Raw genomic sequence first — 17,794 nt, 5'->3', positions numbered from 1 at the left:
GGGGAAAGCGTGCAGACACACACACACACACACACACACACACACACACACACACACACACACACAGACAGACATGCACACCAGACACACACATAACCAAATACACAAGCACGATTAGTTTGATGATCATCAGACATACATAATAAATGAGTTTTAAAAAATGCTTAACATTATAAAGGTTATTATACACATTATTCACATTTTATCAAAAAGTTGATGGATTTCTTTGGTTTAAACTTGTTTGTTTGTGGAATTTTGTGTAGCAGATAAACAGTGACAGAAGACAGAAGATGAGCCTTGTCGCATTTTGACAGAAAGTCACATTACATCTTACATTTTCCTGCATTTTTAAAAATTTTTTACATAACCCTCCTTAGAAAATTCTAAAATACGAATATCACAGTAACATACTGTGGGACAGTTAACTGAGGAAACGCATTTCTTTTACTAATTTGTTGTTGGTCTGGCACTTAAATTTATCCACAAAGGGTGAGGGTTTCCAAGGTTTTTCCATAAAACACATTTCTATCAGATAACAATAATGGACAGATGACAGGAAATGAGGGATTTGAATTGAAGACATAGCAGTCATATTATATCTACTAAAGAAGGATGTGACACAATCCAGGAAGGACTGAACTGAACTGTAGTGGTTATTTTTTCTACTTTGTTGTTAGCTTTCCCCCTGGTGTCCTGCTCATGTGACAACACTTGTCCATTCGTCTCTCCCTACAGTAGTCAGACATGAGTCAGACATGTCCTTTATTGGCAGCACCCAGTTGAACATTCACATACAGGAGATGGCCAGTTATACCACAGTCTTTTACTGTCGGTCAATGTGTAGCCAAACTCGAACCTTACTTTAGACTTTTAGGTTGCATTTTTAGGTTCAGAAGAAAGTCTTGGATGAATCACTAGTATTTAAGGGGAAGGGATGGTGGAACTTACAAAATATCTGTGTTTGCATTTAAGAACAGTGCTGGAGTGCATGGAATATTTTGAATGAAAGATAATATACTTCAATCAATCAATGTTTTCTGTATCTTTGCAGTTTATATTGAATAATTTTAGCAGATGCTATTGCTTACATTCATTCAAATAAGGATACAACCCGAGACAAAACATCTCACTCTGTCACAAGGAAGTTGTATAAATTGTTTCTTACTAACATCCTCACATCCTCAAACAATGACAGTCCTTGATATCAGACAGATTTAGTTTGTATGTTGGTGACGTCAGCAGCTCACAGCTCCACTGGGGACAAGTTGCATGAGGTGAATGTATTGCCTTGTTTCATTGGGGTGTCATTTCTAGTGTAGAAATGACAGCATAATTGTGAAGCTTGGATCATTCGGATGTAAATGCTCAAATCATTCAGTTCAAAAAGTTTGTGTTCCATCATATTCAGTGGCATACTTCCATGCTGGACATAAATAGGTTGTTTTTGGCAACTCTTGTAGGAAAAGTAAGTGTGAATTCTTTAATTAAGTGGTTTTCCTACTTTAAATCATTTGCAGCACCAAGCTAAACATTTATTGAGGTGAAGATTTTTTTTTTCAAGCTGGGTAATGTGAGCCATTCATTATACAGTTCATTAACATAACACAAAATACCAAGTCTCTGTTTAATAATTGCATTTCAGTTCACACAGCTTCACTTTTTTGAGTCATGGATGTTGCAAACTGACCAGGAATGTTCTCATGCTCGTGCTTCTTGAGATGGCGGTCGAGGTTGGTTTGCTGACCAAAGCAGCGGTTGCACAGGTGACACTTGAACGGTTTCTCCTTGTTATGGATGTTGCGAACGTGGCGTTGAAGATTGGATGAGATGCTGAATGAGCGGTCACAGTATTTACACCTGCCAAAGGAGAAGAGAAGGTGGTGAATGTTGGTTAAAACACATGCTGCACGGTAGTATAGTGAGCGAGAATGCCCGTCACTCAGATAAAGGCAGGGTTCATGGTGACTTCATTATCCACATGCTGAGGTGAGCAAGAAACTCCTCAAGCCTCAACTTATTGTAAAAAAACACAAAGGAGTAAATTGGTTTTAGACAGTTTCATGAGAAGCACAACTTGGAAAATGTTTCAGTAGAGTCTGCTAGTTAAAATTCTAATAATCTAAACTACATAGTGGTTGCAATGTATCCATGGTAAATCTAGCCACAGATACACCATTCTGTGTTGAGCTATTTCCAATTTCCAATCTGATTCCACTCTCTTTTTCCAAAATTAAATATTTATACCACAGGGTGTGAAAGTCATTGGGGTCATTGGTATGTAAGAAAAATTAGGCTAGGTATATCTCTGGCTCTAAAAACTGAGTCAGTCATGGGTTAATCAATGTGAGTGACTTTACAGTTATATAGATCGCTAATGTCTGGCTGATTCCCAATTCACTTAATAAGACTAGTATTAGTCCCCAATACTAAACCAGCAGATTATATAGGTGCATCCCTAATTCTGAAACCTTGTTTTAAATAAAACACAGCTAAATTCCTGGATATGGAACAAAAAACAACAGCCCTGTGTCTCCTGTTGATTCATCCAAACACAAAGAGAATAAAGTCTCAGGAAAGGCAGTCCCAAGCAAAGGGATGCCAAGTGTGTAGAATAGCACTAAGACAAGCAGACAAAAGGAAATACATCAATGACAGCATCTGTGGGAGCAAAGAGCCCTTCACAAAGATTAAAGACTAGACTGAACTTGAATAGAATAGAATACCTGTAGGGTTGTTCCCCTGTGTGTGTCCGCAAGTGTCTGGTGAGGTTTGCTGAACGAGGGAAGATTTTCCCACAGTACCTGGAGGGGTGAATGGATGGAAAGGCAGGGAAGCAATGTGAGGGAATTAAGAATGGTTGAGTAACATAAAGTGAAATGTGTATTTAATTGTCACTGCAAGCATTTTATGTAATATGGTGCAGTTTCATGTACGTAAACATCTGGAAATAACACACTTCACCACAAGCACTTACCTGCAGGCGTAACGCTCCTTGCCCTTGCGGAGAATGGCGTCGGAGAGGGATGGTGGTGGCGAGCGGAAATTGAACAGTGAATGAGCCGAGTGTTGCAGTGAATTGGGCGGCGCGTCCAGTTTTAGAGCGCCAAAGCTCTCCAGCTTCTCTGTCATGTTCTCCATAGCTGACATCTGGGAGGGAGGAGAATGAGGAGACAGGTAAGATAAAATAGTTTGATGAGAGACTTTGATTTTTAAAAGAGAATCACATTCACGCGACCATATTTTTATTACTTGTATATCAAAGGTTTAGTTAGAAAACTTGCAGTGATAAGCTCAATACAATCACATCTTAAGAGAAGCCACTAAAAACAGACTGTGTGTGTCTGTGTGTTTGAAAAGGAAGCATTGAAAACAAAGGCACAATGTCCAAAAAAAAAAAAAAAAAAAAAAAACGGAGCAAGGGAAAGAGACAGAGAGCGGAAGCAGTATATCAGAGGTTAGCCTCGTTGTTTGTGCTAAAGGCGAGTCACCTCCATGACCTATAACACATTCACAAATGCTCAAGTACCATTCCTGCAGTACTCCCCTCCATACACCCACACCTCCAGCTTCAGCCAGGGCTTTGTTCTCTACCTCTTGCGTTTGCCTGCTGAGGCTACTGTTGCAGGCCGGCAAACTGGCTAAATGAGGCATTCAAGAGCCCCGATTGGAGCTGTACAATATAGTTTGAGATACCCCCAACTGATAGCCGCTTCCCCTCCCCTAGAAGCCTGTGAACAAAGGGGGCCGGTTATGTAGGAGTTTATTTGCCAAAAACAGCTTACATCCTTCCTTTTTTAGTGAATACGAGACGGGAGAGACACAGGGACAGACACTCCGTCTCAATGTGTTTATTCGCAGTCTGAGAACCGGTGGAGGGGGAGAGGGTGATTTCGTCATGAGACTGAATTAGAGGTGGCATTGTGTTTGGATCACTGGGAGTGTCACAGCTGAGACATGTTTTTACATGGGAGCCTGTGAAAACTTTTCATCCTGGGGATATTGATCAATTACGACTTGATGCCTTCAAAAAGGCAGCACAGTGGAGATTGTAGCTGAACTCTTCTGAATTCTTATCATCCAATGATCAATAATAAACTGTTCAATTGTACAATTACTCATTTGTTAGGAATAACTACACACATATATGATATATAAATTTATCTATCTGCATTATGCACTAAATGAGTGTATTGCAAAGTCACAGTTGATAGAGGACACAGATTTCCAGGTCAGATTAAACTGTTTCCCCAACGAGAGCCCCCCATTCTCCTGGAGACAAATACAGGATGTCCTTGATGGACACGGTGCTATTATCTAGCCAGCCAGCCAGCCAGCCACAGAGAAAAAAAACTTGGAGGGGGTTGAGTTATTAGCTGGCCTGTGGGCTCCCAGCACATGAAACAATGCCACAACTAAGATTAGCGTGGCCAAGAGAGGCAGTTTGTTGCAATTCAAACGGTTATTATTCTCTCTTTTATTAATACTATCATTCCTGGTAATCAAGATTTTAGAGGTAGGGAGGGTCTGGGGACAGTCAAACAATGTGACTGATTATCAAAGGAGCTGCGATAACAGACTGTGTCTTCTGAAAAAGGTAGAAGTGACGAGGTACACAGGCGCCATTCAGTAAACAAAGGAAGAAATCATACAGAACCCTTGAGAAAATAACATCAACACTGTGGAATGATGGTGCATAGGGCCCTATCAATTCAGGTTGAAGCAGCGTGGGAGGCAGGAGTGAGGTATTTTCACATAATACATGGTTTGAAAATAATAGTCGATAGCATCTGGGAATAATCAGCCTGTATGCAATACCTGGACGTCAATTCCCCTGTTTGGTGTTCCCTTGCTGTAGGTTTGTTCAAAGTACATGTACTGTTTCTTCCTAAGAACATACCAAGTGCCTTCCTAGATATGAAATGTCCACATGTGTGTGCTGTAAGCCTACCTGTGGATGGAAGAGTGGCGGTGAAGGCCTGAGGAACTTTTCCTTCAGAGCTCCTACAGGGTCGAGTAGCTTCCTCTTCTCCACCCTGCTGGACCAACAACAAGGCAGAGGGTTACGTACCAGAGTTCATCTACAACCTACAACCACACATGACTACAAAACAACAACCTCTACCTTTGTCAATGTGTGAACATAAAAGCGTTGCTCATGTGAAAATTTCTGGTCTAATCGGGGCTGAAATACCTGTATATGGGGTCCATGAAGAATGCTGAGGGCTTGGCGTAGTGCAGGGGTGGTGGCTGGTGTGGCTGTGCCTGAGGCTGCTGGTGCTGGGCAATGGAGGATTGGTGTAATAACTGGGAATGGGGGTGTGGAAATCCAGCTGGGGTTTCATCCTTGATGGAGACCCCCTTTCCGGCACCAAAAAGGTGGTTCTTTCTATTTTGTGGCTCAGGTGCCACACCATTATGACCGCCTCGGCTCCGGCTGCCAATACTGAGGTCCAATGGCTGTTCTTCACCGCTAGATATTGCTAAAGGTCCACTACTGCTCCCAGTACTACTGTTGGGGTTTGAGGGGTTTGTTGGGGTGGGAGGGGCTAACTTGGTTTCCTTGGACTTTGTGGTGAGATCAAATGGTGACTCTGCTGTGGAAGCAGGAGCTCCTGGGGCACCAGAAACCATCTTGTGCAGCTGTTCGCGTGGTGACTTGGGTTCTGCCTTAAAAAACATGCTAGGATTGAGGGCACCTCGATCAGCACTGAAGGGATACAGGGAGTTGTGGAAGTTGGGCAGGAACTGGAAAGGAAACATGGAATGGTAGGGCAATGGACCCATCTTCTTCTCCTGATGAAGACCAATTAAACCTGGACCAAAATATTTCTCAGCAATAGAGGCAATGGCTTTGATGGAATCTGTGGTGGCTGCATTGGCATTTGTGGTGGTGGGCGGGAGGGCTTGTTCATCAGGAGGAGGAAAGAAGGAGTGCTGGGATGTTGCGGAGAGAAAGGGACGATCAATAGCAAGGTTCCCCGAACTAGTCACTGCTGATATCAATGCACTGTTCGTCTCTTCTAACTGGTGGCCTTCTTGACTTGATACCGCACCAGATGGCTTCCTTCTTTTACCACTTCGCTCACGTTCACTATCTCCATCACTCTCCAGGTCAGAACCATCACCTGAAGCAGTACCAGTGGTGGTGTCCAAATCTGTCCCACTTGTGGTATTTACATCTTCAAGGTCACTACCATCAGACATGTCTACCATCTTGGATTTTGGCTTTGCTTCTCCACTAGACGACAAATCCAGTTTATTCTCTTTTTCTTTGTCTTCCAGCTGACTGAAACTATTACCTCCATTGCTGTTTGTGGAGCTAACCAGGGACAGTGGTGGGGCATCTAGGGGACTCCGAGGCAGTTTCACTTCCTGACTGCTGCCACCCAGCGGGCTCTTTATCAACGGACTTGCCGGCAATAAAGGTGGTCGCGGATACAGTGATGGGGGGAAGATACCTGGGAAACCATGGGGAAGGGATGGGAAGCCATGGGGTCCAGGGGAGAAGGGCAAGCCAGCATGAGGGTGATGTCGGGAGGGAAAGTAGTCAGCGAAGCCTAAACCTGCCTGGTTTAGACCTGCAAGATGGGGATGGTGAGATTTTGCCTTGGGCATGATGGGGCTAGAGCTCATGGGGATGCCAGGGTTGAACATCCCTGCTGGAGAGCCGTAATGGTTTTTGCCCTCACAGAAGCGGCGATGCTTGTTGAGGGAGGAGGTAGTGCTGAACAACTGCCCACAGTCCTTACACTTTATCTGTGTGCGGCAGTCAGCATGCATACGCTTGTGGCGGCAGAGGTTGGAGAACTGGGTGTAGGATTTGTGGCACACCTCGCCTGGGGGAACAAAAAGACGTAGCCCATCAGGGCCTGGTTAAACCCATTTTAACACTGTCTCTAACTTTGTATACCAAATCAATAGCAAAACCTACATCTGAATGGAAACTGAAGATGAAATGGCTCTAGAAAGTTTTCTAAGAATAAAACCAATCACTTGAAACTGTCAAAACACTCTATGTATTTTACTGCCAAATAATTACTAAACATATGCAAGAAAGATCATAAAACACATATTTAATTAGCTTAAAGAGAGCAAAAAAAAATATGTCACTGATTTAAATGTATGTATCAACATGTTTCATTATTGTAAAGTAGTCCAAACTAATAATTAATAGCAATACGAATAATCTCCTTGGACCTGTCTTCTTGGTTCAGAAGATGTTAACAGCATCAAAAAGTTGGTGCAAAGAAAGGAACTGCAAGGTGTTGGAAAAGTGGATGAGGTGGAAAGATATACAAAAGGTATAAAATAAAATGACTGATGATTTTAAAATTCAAGGTTCAAGTTAACAATAAGGTGGTCTTTAACTTCCAAAGCTCTCACTTACAGATAAAGGGTTTGACACTGCTGTGGATATGCTTATGCTGCTTGAGGCCTGACGAGGTGGCAAAGGTCTTGCCACACTCAGGGCATGTGTGAGCGCGAGCCCCCACGTGCTGGGAGCGGATGTGGCGCTGAAGGTTGCTGGGATCTGTGAACACCTGAAATTTGAAATAAACGTATAAAAATACAATGTGCAACATAATTAAAAAGAAAAAAAAACATTTTCCCCCATGTATATTATATTTAGCCATTCTTAACATTGTTAATGAAAATATACAGTTTCCATTACTTTAATGTCTAAATTAGGTATGTTCTTTCAGAATGAATAAGTCTATGTCCAGTACCATTATGAGTGAAGCCTAAAAACAAGACCAGCAGAATTTCTGAAGCAGATAAAGCCTGTGTGTCCAGTGCACAACTTACGTGCCGGGTATGCTGTACCTTATCACAGTTTTCACACTCAAAGCGCTTGCCACTGTCATGTGACATCTGGTGACGGATGAGGTTGGACTTCCAGTTGAAGGCTTTAGGGCACTGGTCACACTTGTACTCCCTCTCCTCTGTATGGACTATCATGTGTTGGCCCAGACTTGATAAGAAGAACACATGCTCATCAGTGAATTCATCATACAAGTCACATTTGTATGACCCATAGGATAATTGGATTGCATTCAACGTGTACATCTTTATAAGAACTAAAGTCGTGTAGATATTGTTCCACTGTCGCTGTGTACCTGTACTCATTCGGAAAGATCTTCTCACAGTCTTTACACTCGTGGACTGGCTCATCGCTGTCCTCACGTTCCTGTTTGAAGTCTTCTCTCAGTGTGTCAAAGATAGAGCCGGTACTGGAGCATGAATACTTCTGGTGCCGCCGTAGCTCAAGTGTTGAAGAGAACAGCTCATCACAGTCTTCACAGCGGTACATCTGCTCGTCTGCACACACAAACATAGACAAAAGATTTGTTTAGTCACACAATTCAGCTCCCTGAAATACATAATACGCCTTGAAATTCACCTTAAATGCTTGAAGAAAAACTTTTGACATGAATAATGAAGGTTCTTTATTTATTCCTGTTCTCAAAACTGCATTACCAGTTTCACCATTATTTAACAAAATATATATTTATTGGATATTATCCTATACATATATTATCTGTATTATGCTAAACTATATATTACATTAAAAAGTAAGAGTTTTTGTTTTTACAATCAGAATTCATCTAAATAAAAGTAGACTGTCCCCATAAAGATAAAGAACAAATAATAAAACTTAATAAAAGCTATTTTATCTTCACACAAAACAATGTTATATTTTTCTGTACTATAAGCTTGTGAATTTTTTTGTGCAAGAGAATTTATAGTGTTAATGGAAGACATTTAACTGTGTCCAAATTAGGAAACTAAATCAATGAATAAATACTTTTTATGGGAGTCAAGACAAACTACTAACTTGTAGGTTGCATCATCTTGAAGATGCAAACCCAAGTGTCCAATTGTATAAAATGTGGACAAAGGGGAAAACTCTGGGCTTATTTCAGGCACACTTGCACTAAGGAGTAATAGAATGTTAGGGTGAAATAAAAATGCTTTTTTTAGTAAGGCATATTTAAGTTAAAAAACACAAATGGAGAATGTCAACTGCTTTGGACCACCTCTGGGTTTTGCTCACGGTGAAGCTGGAAAGAGGATTCAACCAGAAAAACTGTTGATACTAAAGAACACAAATCTATTAGCTATCTCTGTGTTAGTTACAGCTAAATGTCCCATTCAAGTGGTAAAAGCAACAATCTTGCAATTGACATTCACATAAAATGGAAATCAATTAACAGTGAAATGTAACCTTCATTAACACAGTTAATTGCTTGTTAAAGCAAGTGTTTGCTTGGGACTGTAGGTGTAATAGCACACAGGGGAAACAATAGGGGCCGGTCTTCCCCTTCCATGTTGATAACCTTTACAATACTTCTCACCACCAAGGTCAAACGCATAAAACTCGGGCCAGCTTTTTCAATAGCAAGTTCCTGAGTCAGACGCCAAGTTCAACAGATCAGGGGAAAGCCCAGTGGAGTGTCTTTGTGCACAGGCATATGTGTGTGTATGTGGGAGTGTGTAAATGTGTTTATGTGAACATTTCCAAAAAGAATGAGCCACAAGGAACAGAGGTAAGCAGGGGCACAGTGGCGCCAACCCCATGGTGATTTCAGCGCCAACCTGCCATACCCTCTTTGCCATGACCCAAACAACCAACTCCTGAGTTGGCCCCCCAGGTGTCCCAACACGCCATGCACACCAATCCATCATTTCAAGCAGCACTAAATGAGTTTATCCAAAATGACTTACAGTGCATGGCTCACCTGCTTTCTACTGCATGTGACCGTTTATCCAGCTGGAACTTCTTGGACACATTAAAAGGGCATTAGTGTAGCAACATCAATGTGTCTAACCTTGGGGAGAAGGATAAATGACCTTCTGGTCAATGGGCCATTACACTGAGCTCAAATACTAAACTAACTTGCTCACTTGGACACCAGTGTGCACAGATTTCATGGGGAGCGTGTGTTTAACTGTGAGAGAGTTGGTTATCATTTGCTCACAGACAAACTCCTCATACTTTTTATCTGTCTGTTAAACAAAAAAGATGATTCATACACAACAACAATCAACTTTGTTGCATTTAAAAATATGAAAAAGCATGTGTGCATGTGCCTGCAAACACCGGAAGAAGGAGAGAATCCCAGAGCGGATAATCAGGTGTAAATGTGTGTGAATTTCAGTGAGGATGCACGTAAATGAAGGTGCTTGCGTGTGTGCATCAGCAGGCCTGTGTTTTTTTAGTTAGTCTGGTCTGGGTGAGTAGGGTAGGGTGCAGGGTGTGTGTGTGTGTGTGTGTGTGTGTGTGTGTGGAGGGGGTGGGGGTGAGGGGGTTATAAAGGGGAGACTAATAGCTCTCTGGGAGACGAAGGGAAGCACAATTATGTGCAGTTTAGCAGCTAATCTGGGAGCATGGGTGAGGTCTCAGGGGACTCCTCAAGTCCTCTACTTCAAATTCCTTCACCGATAAGCCAGACACAGAGAGCAGGGCTGCACTGCCAAGCTCCCACTCAACTCTGCTACTTTTCTCTCTCTCTCAGACGCACACACAAATACATGGAGACACACACACACAGCAGACACCCTCATCCCTACAGTAGACTGACTGTCTCTCTTTGTCCTCCTCTCTTTCTGCTTTTCCGTCTCTCTCGTTAACAAACAAACATCTTTGAACAGTAGATGAACTGTTGCCCTTTATTTTTGCCTCTATCCCTCTCTCACACTAACACACAACGCCAAATACTTTGGCTCTGACACGCACATTCTGGCAGGTGGAGAGTCTCTCTTTTCTCTCTATCTGCCTCCATCCCTCTGTATTTCACATACATACATACACACAGAGGAATTGAACAAATCATTTACAAGTCTGCTCCATCTTTGACACACTCCTACAACATGCCAATCTGTTTCTTTTCAATAATCAAGCTTGCTTTCAGCTCCCGTTTTCTTCCTGTTCCTTTTGTGTGGAGATCCGTGCATCATGCAAACTGCGAGCATCTCACGAACATCTTGTTCTTCCCTCCACCATTTTATAATCAATGACAAGTAAGAATAATCAGATTTTTTTTCTCCATCCATAGTTCCAGAAAGACTGGAAACACAACAAAACAATGTTACCTGACAACAGCAGTTCACCACAATAAATCCAAGATGTTTAAAGAAATACAGCGGAACTACGGCCCCTTTTCCGCTTAAGTGAACTTTGAAAGAAAAGCCCAGATCGACAGTGAACAGCTGTCCAAGTTAGATTATGAGATAAAATATTGGACATATTCAGTCTGACGTATAGAGGCATGGTTGAAAGGTAGAGAATCAAGTGAATCAGGTTACCCGCTCAGACCGAAGACGAGTGGGTGAGAGCACCCAAAAACATGACACGCTTTGAAATGTGAGCCAAATTTGCAGAAAACAGTTGTACAGCAAGGTGTAGCGGAGCACTTAACACACATGATCTTACAGATTTTAGTGTTAGAACTCAAAAAAAGAAAAAGAAAAAAATTATATATACACAGAAAATTATCTGAAAGACAGACAGAAATTATTGGATATTATTATTTATTTATTTGACACTACTGACTGACAGCCAGTGTTAGGAAATATGGTTTTTCTCTCAACATAAACTGTAATACTTGCATAATATTTAACATATATCCATCTAAAAAGGTGAGCTAAGAGATGACTGATTCTAAGAGATGAATGAAAAAAAGGATTATAGGCTGCTGCATCAGGTTCAATCACATTATTTCTTATTTCTATTATTTAATGATTAAATAGTGCATCTAGATCTCATGTGCTTCTTCTGCTAATGTTTTAAAGGTGCAAAAGTTCATTTACTTATTGAAATATTTGAACTCGGAACAAGCTGCCGATTCCCAGGGGCATCAGGTCACCAAACGCATCGCAAAGTTCTTGAGTAAAAAAAAAAGAAAAGAAAAAAAACTAAAGAAAAGAGGCGCTTAAGCTGAATTTCGGGAGAAAATCTGCATAATTATCATTATTGTTTGGCTGATATAATAAAAATAAAAAAATGTAAAACTCTCGGCTTAAAGGTTCTGAGTGCTCCCATATAATGTGTTCTTGAGGACATGGCTTCCTAATAATTTCTGTTTGATCCGGGCTTTCTGTTAACAGAAAATTTCTGCTCACTTTGGATGGAATATGACAAGTGCCAATTGACGCCCTAATACAGTATTTCAGGCGAGGAGGCCCCATTACATTGCAGCATTGTAAAGGCGCACAATTCAGACCAGACTCTTACGAGAAGCCTTCATTATTGGCAGGCCTATTTTAAATGACAGGTCCAAAACGGCCTTCAACCAGATGCTTTAATGCGGGATTTAATTCCATCCTGGAAATTTATGATTCGAATAATTCACATTTCTTAAGGAAAAAAAAAATTTGGAGGGAGAAATGGTGACTTTTTCCCCCGTCACATTAGCGAGGTTATGGAGTGTGTTGGCCGTGAAAGCAGCACAGGATGCAGGTTGGAGTTTGTTTAAAATGTGCGCTAATGACGCGCATTAATCTTACCTTGTAGGTTGGGTGCCATGGATCCCTCGGGGAAAATACCGTCCTTCATATACACTAAAAGCTCCTCCCCTGCCTCAATGTCCCGGACAGCTTTATAATAAATCTGAGGAGAGAGAAAAAGAGAAAGGGAGACTTTAACTTAAGGTCAAGATGGAATTAATAAGTCTGGACCCCCGCGTATTTATTATCGATGTTGAAATTGATAATATTAACATATTAATGGGGTTGTTATTACGAAAATAAACTACATTACCCAGGTTGCAGCACAGTTATGGAAACATATTTTGTTCAGAAATGTTTCACTTTTGTATTTGTACAAAATAAAAGCCGGCCGTTCAGATGTGGTTCTGATATATAATGCACATATAATGATTTATTTTATTTCACACTCACTCAAACTTTATAAAAATAAATAACGAATATAAAATTATATTTTTTTTCCAACCTGCAAAACATTTAAAATGCAATACAAAAATGTCTGCGTTCTTTCACAGAGAATTAACTCACTCCAGCATTCAAACAGAAGAAAAAACAGAAGAAATCCAGACGATACAAATAGTGCTGTAATGAGTCTAAACAGTCTGAAAGAAAAGTGGTGAGAGAAACGAAAATAAACATCAAACCGCTCAGCTGCTCTCCTGCTTTTTTTTTTTTCTCCTTTCATTTACAGCTGCAGCAAACCGGGAAATGGCGACTCTTTATCTGCACACAACTATACATTTGACTGAGGTCATTTAACTTGTGTGATCGGGAATAACTTTCTGCTGCACTGTGACTTTTTGTTTATTGTTGTTATTGCTCAATGTAAAGACAAGACAAACAGGAATAATATTCGAGGCCATTCAGAGCCGAGGCCTTTATCCACACTCCATCCAACATCTAGAAAATCTGTGAACCAAACCAAGCTTATATATATATACACACACACGCGCGAATAAAGCATCAAGAATACTCAATCACAATGAACGTGTATAGCAATACATTTTCCAATAAATAATATTACAGCTCCATGCATCCCAATAAACCACGGCGCAAAGTGCCCACTTCAAAGTGCACGCAGATAAGAAGCTGTGAACACGTGGGGGCGCTCTGCACCAACTCAACGATGTCACCACAACAAGGAAACAAGGAAGGCTGAACACACTCAGTCATATCACACACACACACACGGACACACCGAGTCGTAGATGCACACAGAGAAAGGCCGGTAAAAGTAACTTCCAAGACTTAGTGTTCTTAAGATGAGACAAGGAGCAAAGGCTTAAAATCAATGAAATATTTCGCATTATTATTATTATCTTATTATTATTATTATTATTGTTGTTGTTATTATTATTATTACTACAGGTATTTACAACAACTACACAGCCGGCTGCGGCAGCCTCTCTACACGGTTTCGACCTGACCTTTCTTTTCTCCGTGAGACGGAAGAGTTGAGAAAGTTGCGCGGCGCTGCGGAGAGCCTCCAGCTGCTGCAGTAGCACTTCAGTCCCGGTGGAGTTGGCGACGCAACCCATAGTAGGTCTACCGGAGAGGGAGCGGTGCGCTGGAGCGGACAGGGCCGGGGAGAGGACGTCGCGGAGCGGCCAGGCACGCTGCGGACGGTCGGTGATTGTTTCCTCTGACTGGATGAAGCCCGATGCTCCTCTGCTGGACTACTCTCTAATCTAGTCAGTGAGCGCGTCTTTGATGATGATGATGAGTCTCTCTCTCTCTCCCCCTTTCTCTATCTCTCTCTCTCTCTCTCCCTCTCTCTCTCTTTCTGACTCTCTCTCTTTCTCATTAGTGATTCCCTATTGCCCCTCGGTGCTCTCTCGGTTGCCCGTCGGCCACTCCTCCTCGTCTTATCTCCAGCCAAAAGGATTGAGGGATCTGCGGCGCAGACCCCTCCCCGCATCTCCGATCCCAGCCGCCGCTTTGGCCGCTTGATAAATCTATTATTGATGTAAATAATGGATAAAGCAGCCGGACAGACTTGCAGTCACTCGATCACTCGCAAACACACTCATGTAAACACGTGCACGCACGACAAGCAGAGAAAATGTACCAACAGGCCTTTTATTGATTCATGTTATTTAAGTTTTCTTCAGAGCGCAGTGACATGATTTCGTTCTCTTTCTTCCAGTCTGGCCTAAACACACCTGCACTAACGACGGGATCAACTTCTTTAAACTCTGAGGTCAAGTTTGGATTAAACGGGGTCAAAACAGTAACGTGGTTTTAAGACTTTTTAATACATCTCGTGACAAATGAAAATGCATTCATAATCGAATAGTTTTTTTGTTTAAAATAAAACGCTTTTAATTATTAATGTAATTATTCGATGTTTCCACTCAATTATTTTAATCTATATTTATAACCAGATAAACAAAGAAAATCATTTAATATGAAAGACAGAATATTGACAATGAAGAAATAAATGATAAAGGATGAAGAACATCAAAACATCCTATTTAATTTTTTTAAATAATATACTTTGATATCAATTTATTTTAATCTTTTAAAATAACTTTATTTGTGATATTAATAACATGTCTTCCCTGTTAGGGTTCAATAATGTTACATATTTTTGACTTTTTAATGAATACAGCCATTTGATAAATAAGGACATTTTAATTACATTCCTAATTAATATTTATAATGTCTGCAGCATTTTGAATCTTTACAAATCCTTGTATGTGTGTGTTTTCTACAGTAAGTCCCGCACACTCAGACCTGTCTTGACCTCTTTCCATCTCTGCCCAGTGTTCAGGGGACAGATGTCTCATCGATCAATGCCAGCCGTAGGGCTCACCATAATCCCCGACTGTGGCCTCATATGCACACACACACTGAATACACACACACACACACACACACACACACACACACACACTGCATACACACACACACACCAATGTCTATTTATTGATGGATCCATCGCGGGGTAGAAGGGCAGATCAAACAGCATTGGAAAAGGCTCCACTCCAAAACACAAAAGATGAAGGACTGACAAGAAGGTGGACAAGGTTCATCTTCTCTTCAAACCTCATCAACTACCCACCCTACACCCACCCACCTACACACACACACACACACACACACACACACACATATACACACCACCCCCTGCACTCTCTCAGCCGTTTCCTTCACTAGATGCAACTTGGCCTTTGAAACACTGAATGGGCTCGCTTACAAACCAGTTTTGGGTGATTGTTGGATTGAATAGGAACTGTTTCATTGGGGTACACACACACACACACACATACACATTCACAGACACACACACACAGGGGAAATTGTTGACTTGTTTTGTTGGATTATTATTTAAGGTGCCTGAATATTGAATTATGATGAAATTCGCTATCAGGATTAAGTGAGAACCAGAAATGTGTGTGTGTGTGTGCGTGTGTGTGTTTGTGTGTGTGAGAGAAAGAGGACTGATTGTGAAGAACAGACAGTAACATGAATCTCAGCATTTTTTTCTAGTTCTAACTCAAAGTCCAACAGTTGCACATTATGCATTTGATGTATAAGGAAGCAAATATATAAAATAATACCAAATTATTGTATGACCATAAATATCTAAATTATACATGATCACACACACTTTTGTTCACCTTACATCATTAATGACAAACAAATAAACAAATACATTATCCACTTGCTTTTTAAAAGGTTACTGCCCGCATTTGAATTTGCCCCGTGTGCACATATTTCCATAAACTCATGCATTGTGCAAAAGAAGAGAAAAATCACTGAATACGTCTGTTAAATTATACATTCTTTCACTGAGTGGCTGTACATATGTGTGTGTTATGTTGGTAAATAAATGATAGGGTCATACCTGTGAGCCACTATACCAAACAACTGGTATGGCAAACACAAGCAAAGCTGTTGGCTCAGTACAAACAACCGCAAAACATATAAAAAAAGAAAAAGGAAAAAAAAAATGTGCACATGGCCTTTTCTGGGTCTGATAATTCTCCACAATTTTCCCGGTGCCCTGATTCTTTCTTTGACATTGTGTGGCAGTGGCAGGGGGCACTGATGTGAAAATCTTAAAAGGATTAGACGGGTTGGTGTTGCCAGCCAATTGGTGCTTGTCAATCTCAGAGGCCCCTGTGTGTTGCCTCTCTTACTCTCTTGGTCCAAGCCCCCTTTTCTCTCTATCGGTCAGGCTTAATGTCTGAAGCTTAAATGGACACACTAGCCTGTCCCCTCGGTGTGACAGAGTGACAGGTGGCAGATCAAGACATGAGGACAGAGAAAGGAGACAAAGACAGCGAGGAACAGGCGGCTAGAGACCAAGACAGGAGGGGGAAAGAGCCATGTAGGCAGGGATTAGGAAACAAATAAGAGCAGAGTGACAGGAATGTGGAAACACACGGGCAAGTCATATGTATGCATTTGGATACTGTCATAATGCCATCATGTTTCCTTAGTTTGCTTCTTTTGTCTTTGTTTTGAGTTGACACATTTTTATTCTCATTGCTCCTTTTTCTTTTCTTTTCTCTGTCTTTTATGTTTTGTCAATTTCTGCAGTTATATTCTAGTAGTTGACTGTGAGCTATCTGAACTGAACTGAACTAAAAGTGAAATGTGTGTCAAATAATGGCAGAGTAATGGCACAGGTATTTCATTTAACACCAAAAAAAAAACAAACAAAAAAAAAAAACACCCTCTGCAGGATAAACAGAAACAGAGAAATATGCTACTATATTGCAGTGGTAAGTTGTGGCACACACATTGCATGGGGTTGGGGTTAGGGCCTAGTTAAGCAGTTGGGGTTTTTATGGGCACTGGCTGGGCATCTTTCCAAAAGTATCCGATGCCTTACCCAGGTTTCTTGAGAGGGAGGGGGAGAGAGAGAGAGAGAGAGAGAGGGAGAGAGAGAGAGAGAGAGAGAGAGAGACAGAGAGAGAGAGAGAGAGAGAGAGAGAGAGACAGAGAGAGAGAGAGAGAGAGAGAGAGAGAGACAGGGAGAGAGAGAGAGAGAGAGAGAGAGAGACAGCGAGAGAGAGAGAGAGAGAGAGAGAGAGAGAGAGAGAGAGAGAGAGAGCTGGGACATAAGAGCAAAATAGGGAGAGAAACTGCTGCCTCCACAGAAGAAGACTGTGCCTTGGATAATGGCTATTATGGGACTCAGGAGTGTCAGGCTATTCTTTAGCCTCTTTACATGGGTCATTTCCTAACAGCGCTGGCAACTGTCCCAGCCACGGACACACAATAGAGCCATTCCCTGGTCATTACCAGCACACACATTTTGCTACCTCAACAGTAAACACACACACACACACACACA

The 17,794-nt window shown here is 41.4% G+C and overlaps 1 protein-coding gene across 9 annotated transcripts in view; it reads right to left on the bottom strand.

Moving 5' to 3' along the window:
- The window catches only part of prdm16 (PR domain containing 16), a 247,692-nt gene that overhangs the window by 8,113 nt on the left and 221,785 nt on the right, over nucleotides 1–17,794 (bottom strand). For 3 of the 9 annotated variants that reach the window (XM_027288338.1, XM_019256715.2, XM_019256716.2), the window contains 9 exons: nucleotides 12,508–12,610; nucleotides 8,118–8,319; nucleotides 7,807–7,972; nucleotides 7,388–7,541; nucleotides 5,192–6,869; nucleotides 4,949–5,036; nucleotides 2,975–3,147; nucleotides 2,724–2,801; nucleotides 1,688–1,857 (listed from right to left, as the gene is read on the bottom strand). In XM_027288338.1, the coding sequence (XP_027144139.1) occupies nucleotides 1,688–1,857; nucleotides 2,724–2,801; nucleotides 2,975–3,147; nucleotides 4,949–5,036; nucleotides 5,192–6,869; nucleotides 7,388–7,541; nucleotides 7,807–7,972; nucleotides 8,118–8,319; nucleotides 12,508–12,610 (2,812 nt within the window). Of the gene's footprint in view, nucleotides 1–1,687; nucleotides 1,858–2,723; nucleotides 2,802–2,974; nucleotides 3,148–4,948; nucleotides 5,037–5,191; nucleotides 6,870–7,387; nucleotides 7,542–7,806; nucleotides 7,973–8,117; nucleotides 8,320–12,507; nucleotides 12,611–13,913; nucleotides 14,508–17,794 lie in introns of those variants that run through there. The other 6 variants (XM_019256721.2, XM_010732418.3, XM_019256720.2 and 3 more) reach the window with 5 other exon arrangements.

The sequence above is a fragment of the Larimichthys crocea genome, chromosome XV (assembly GCF_000972845.2).
Source record: "Larimichthys crocea isolate SSNF chromosome XV, L_crocea_2.0, whole genome shotgun sequence".
Lineage (NCBI taxonomy): Eukaryota > Metazoa > Chordata > Actinopteri > Sciaenidae > Larimichthys > Larimichthys crocea.
This window is presented reverse-complemented; position numbering and strand designations above follow the sequence as displayed.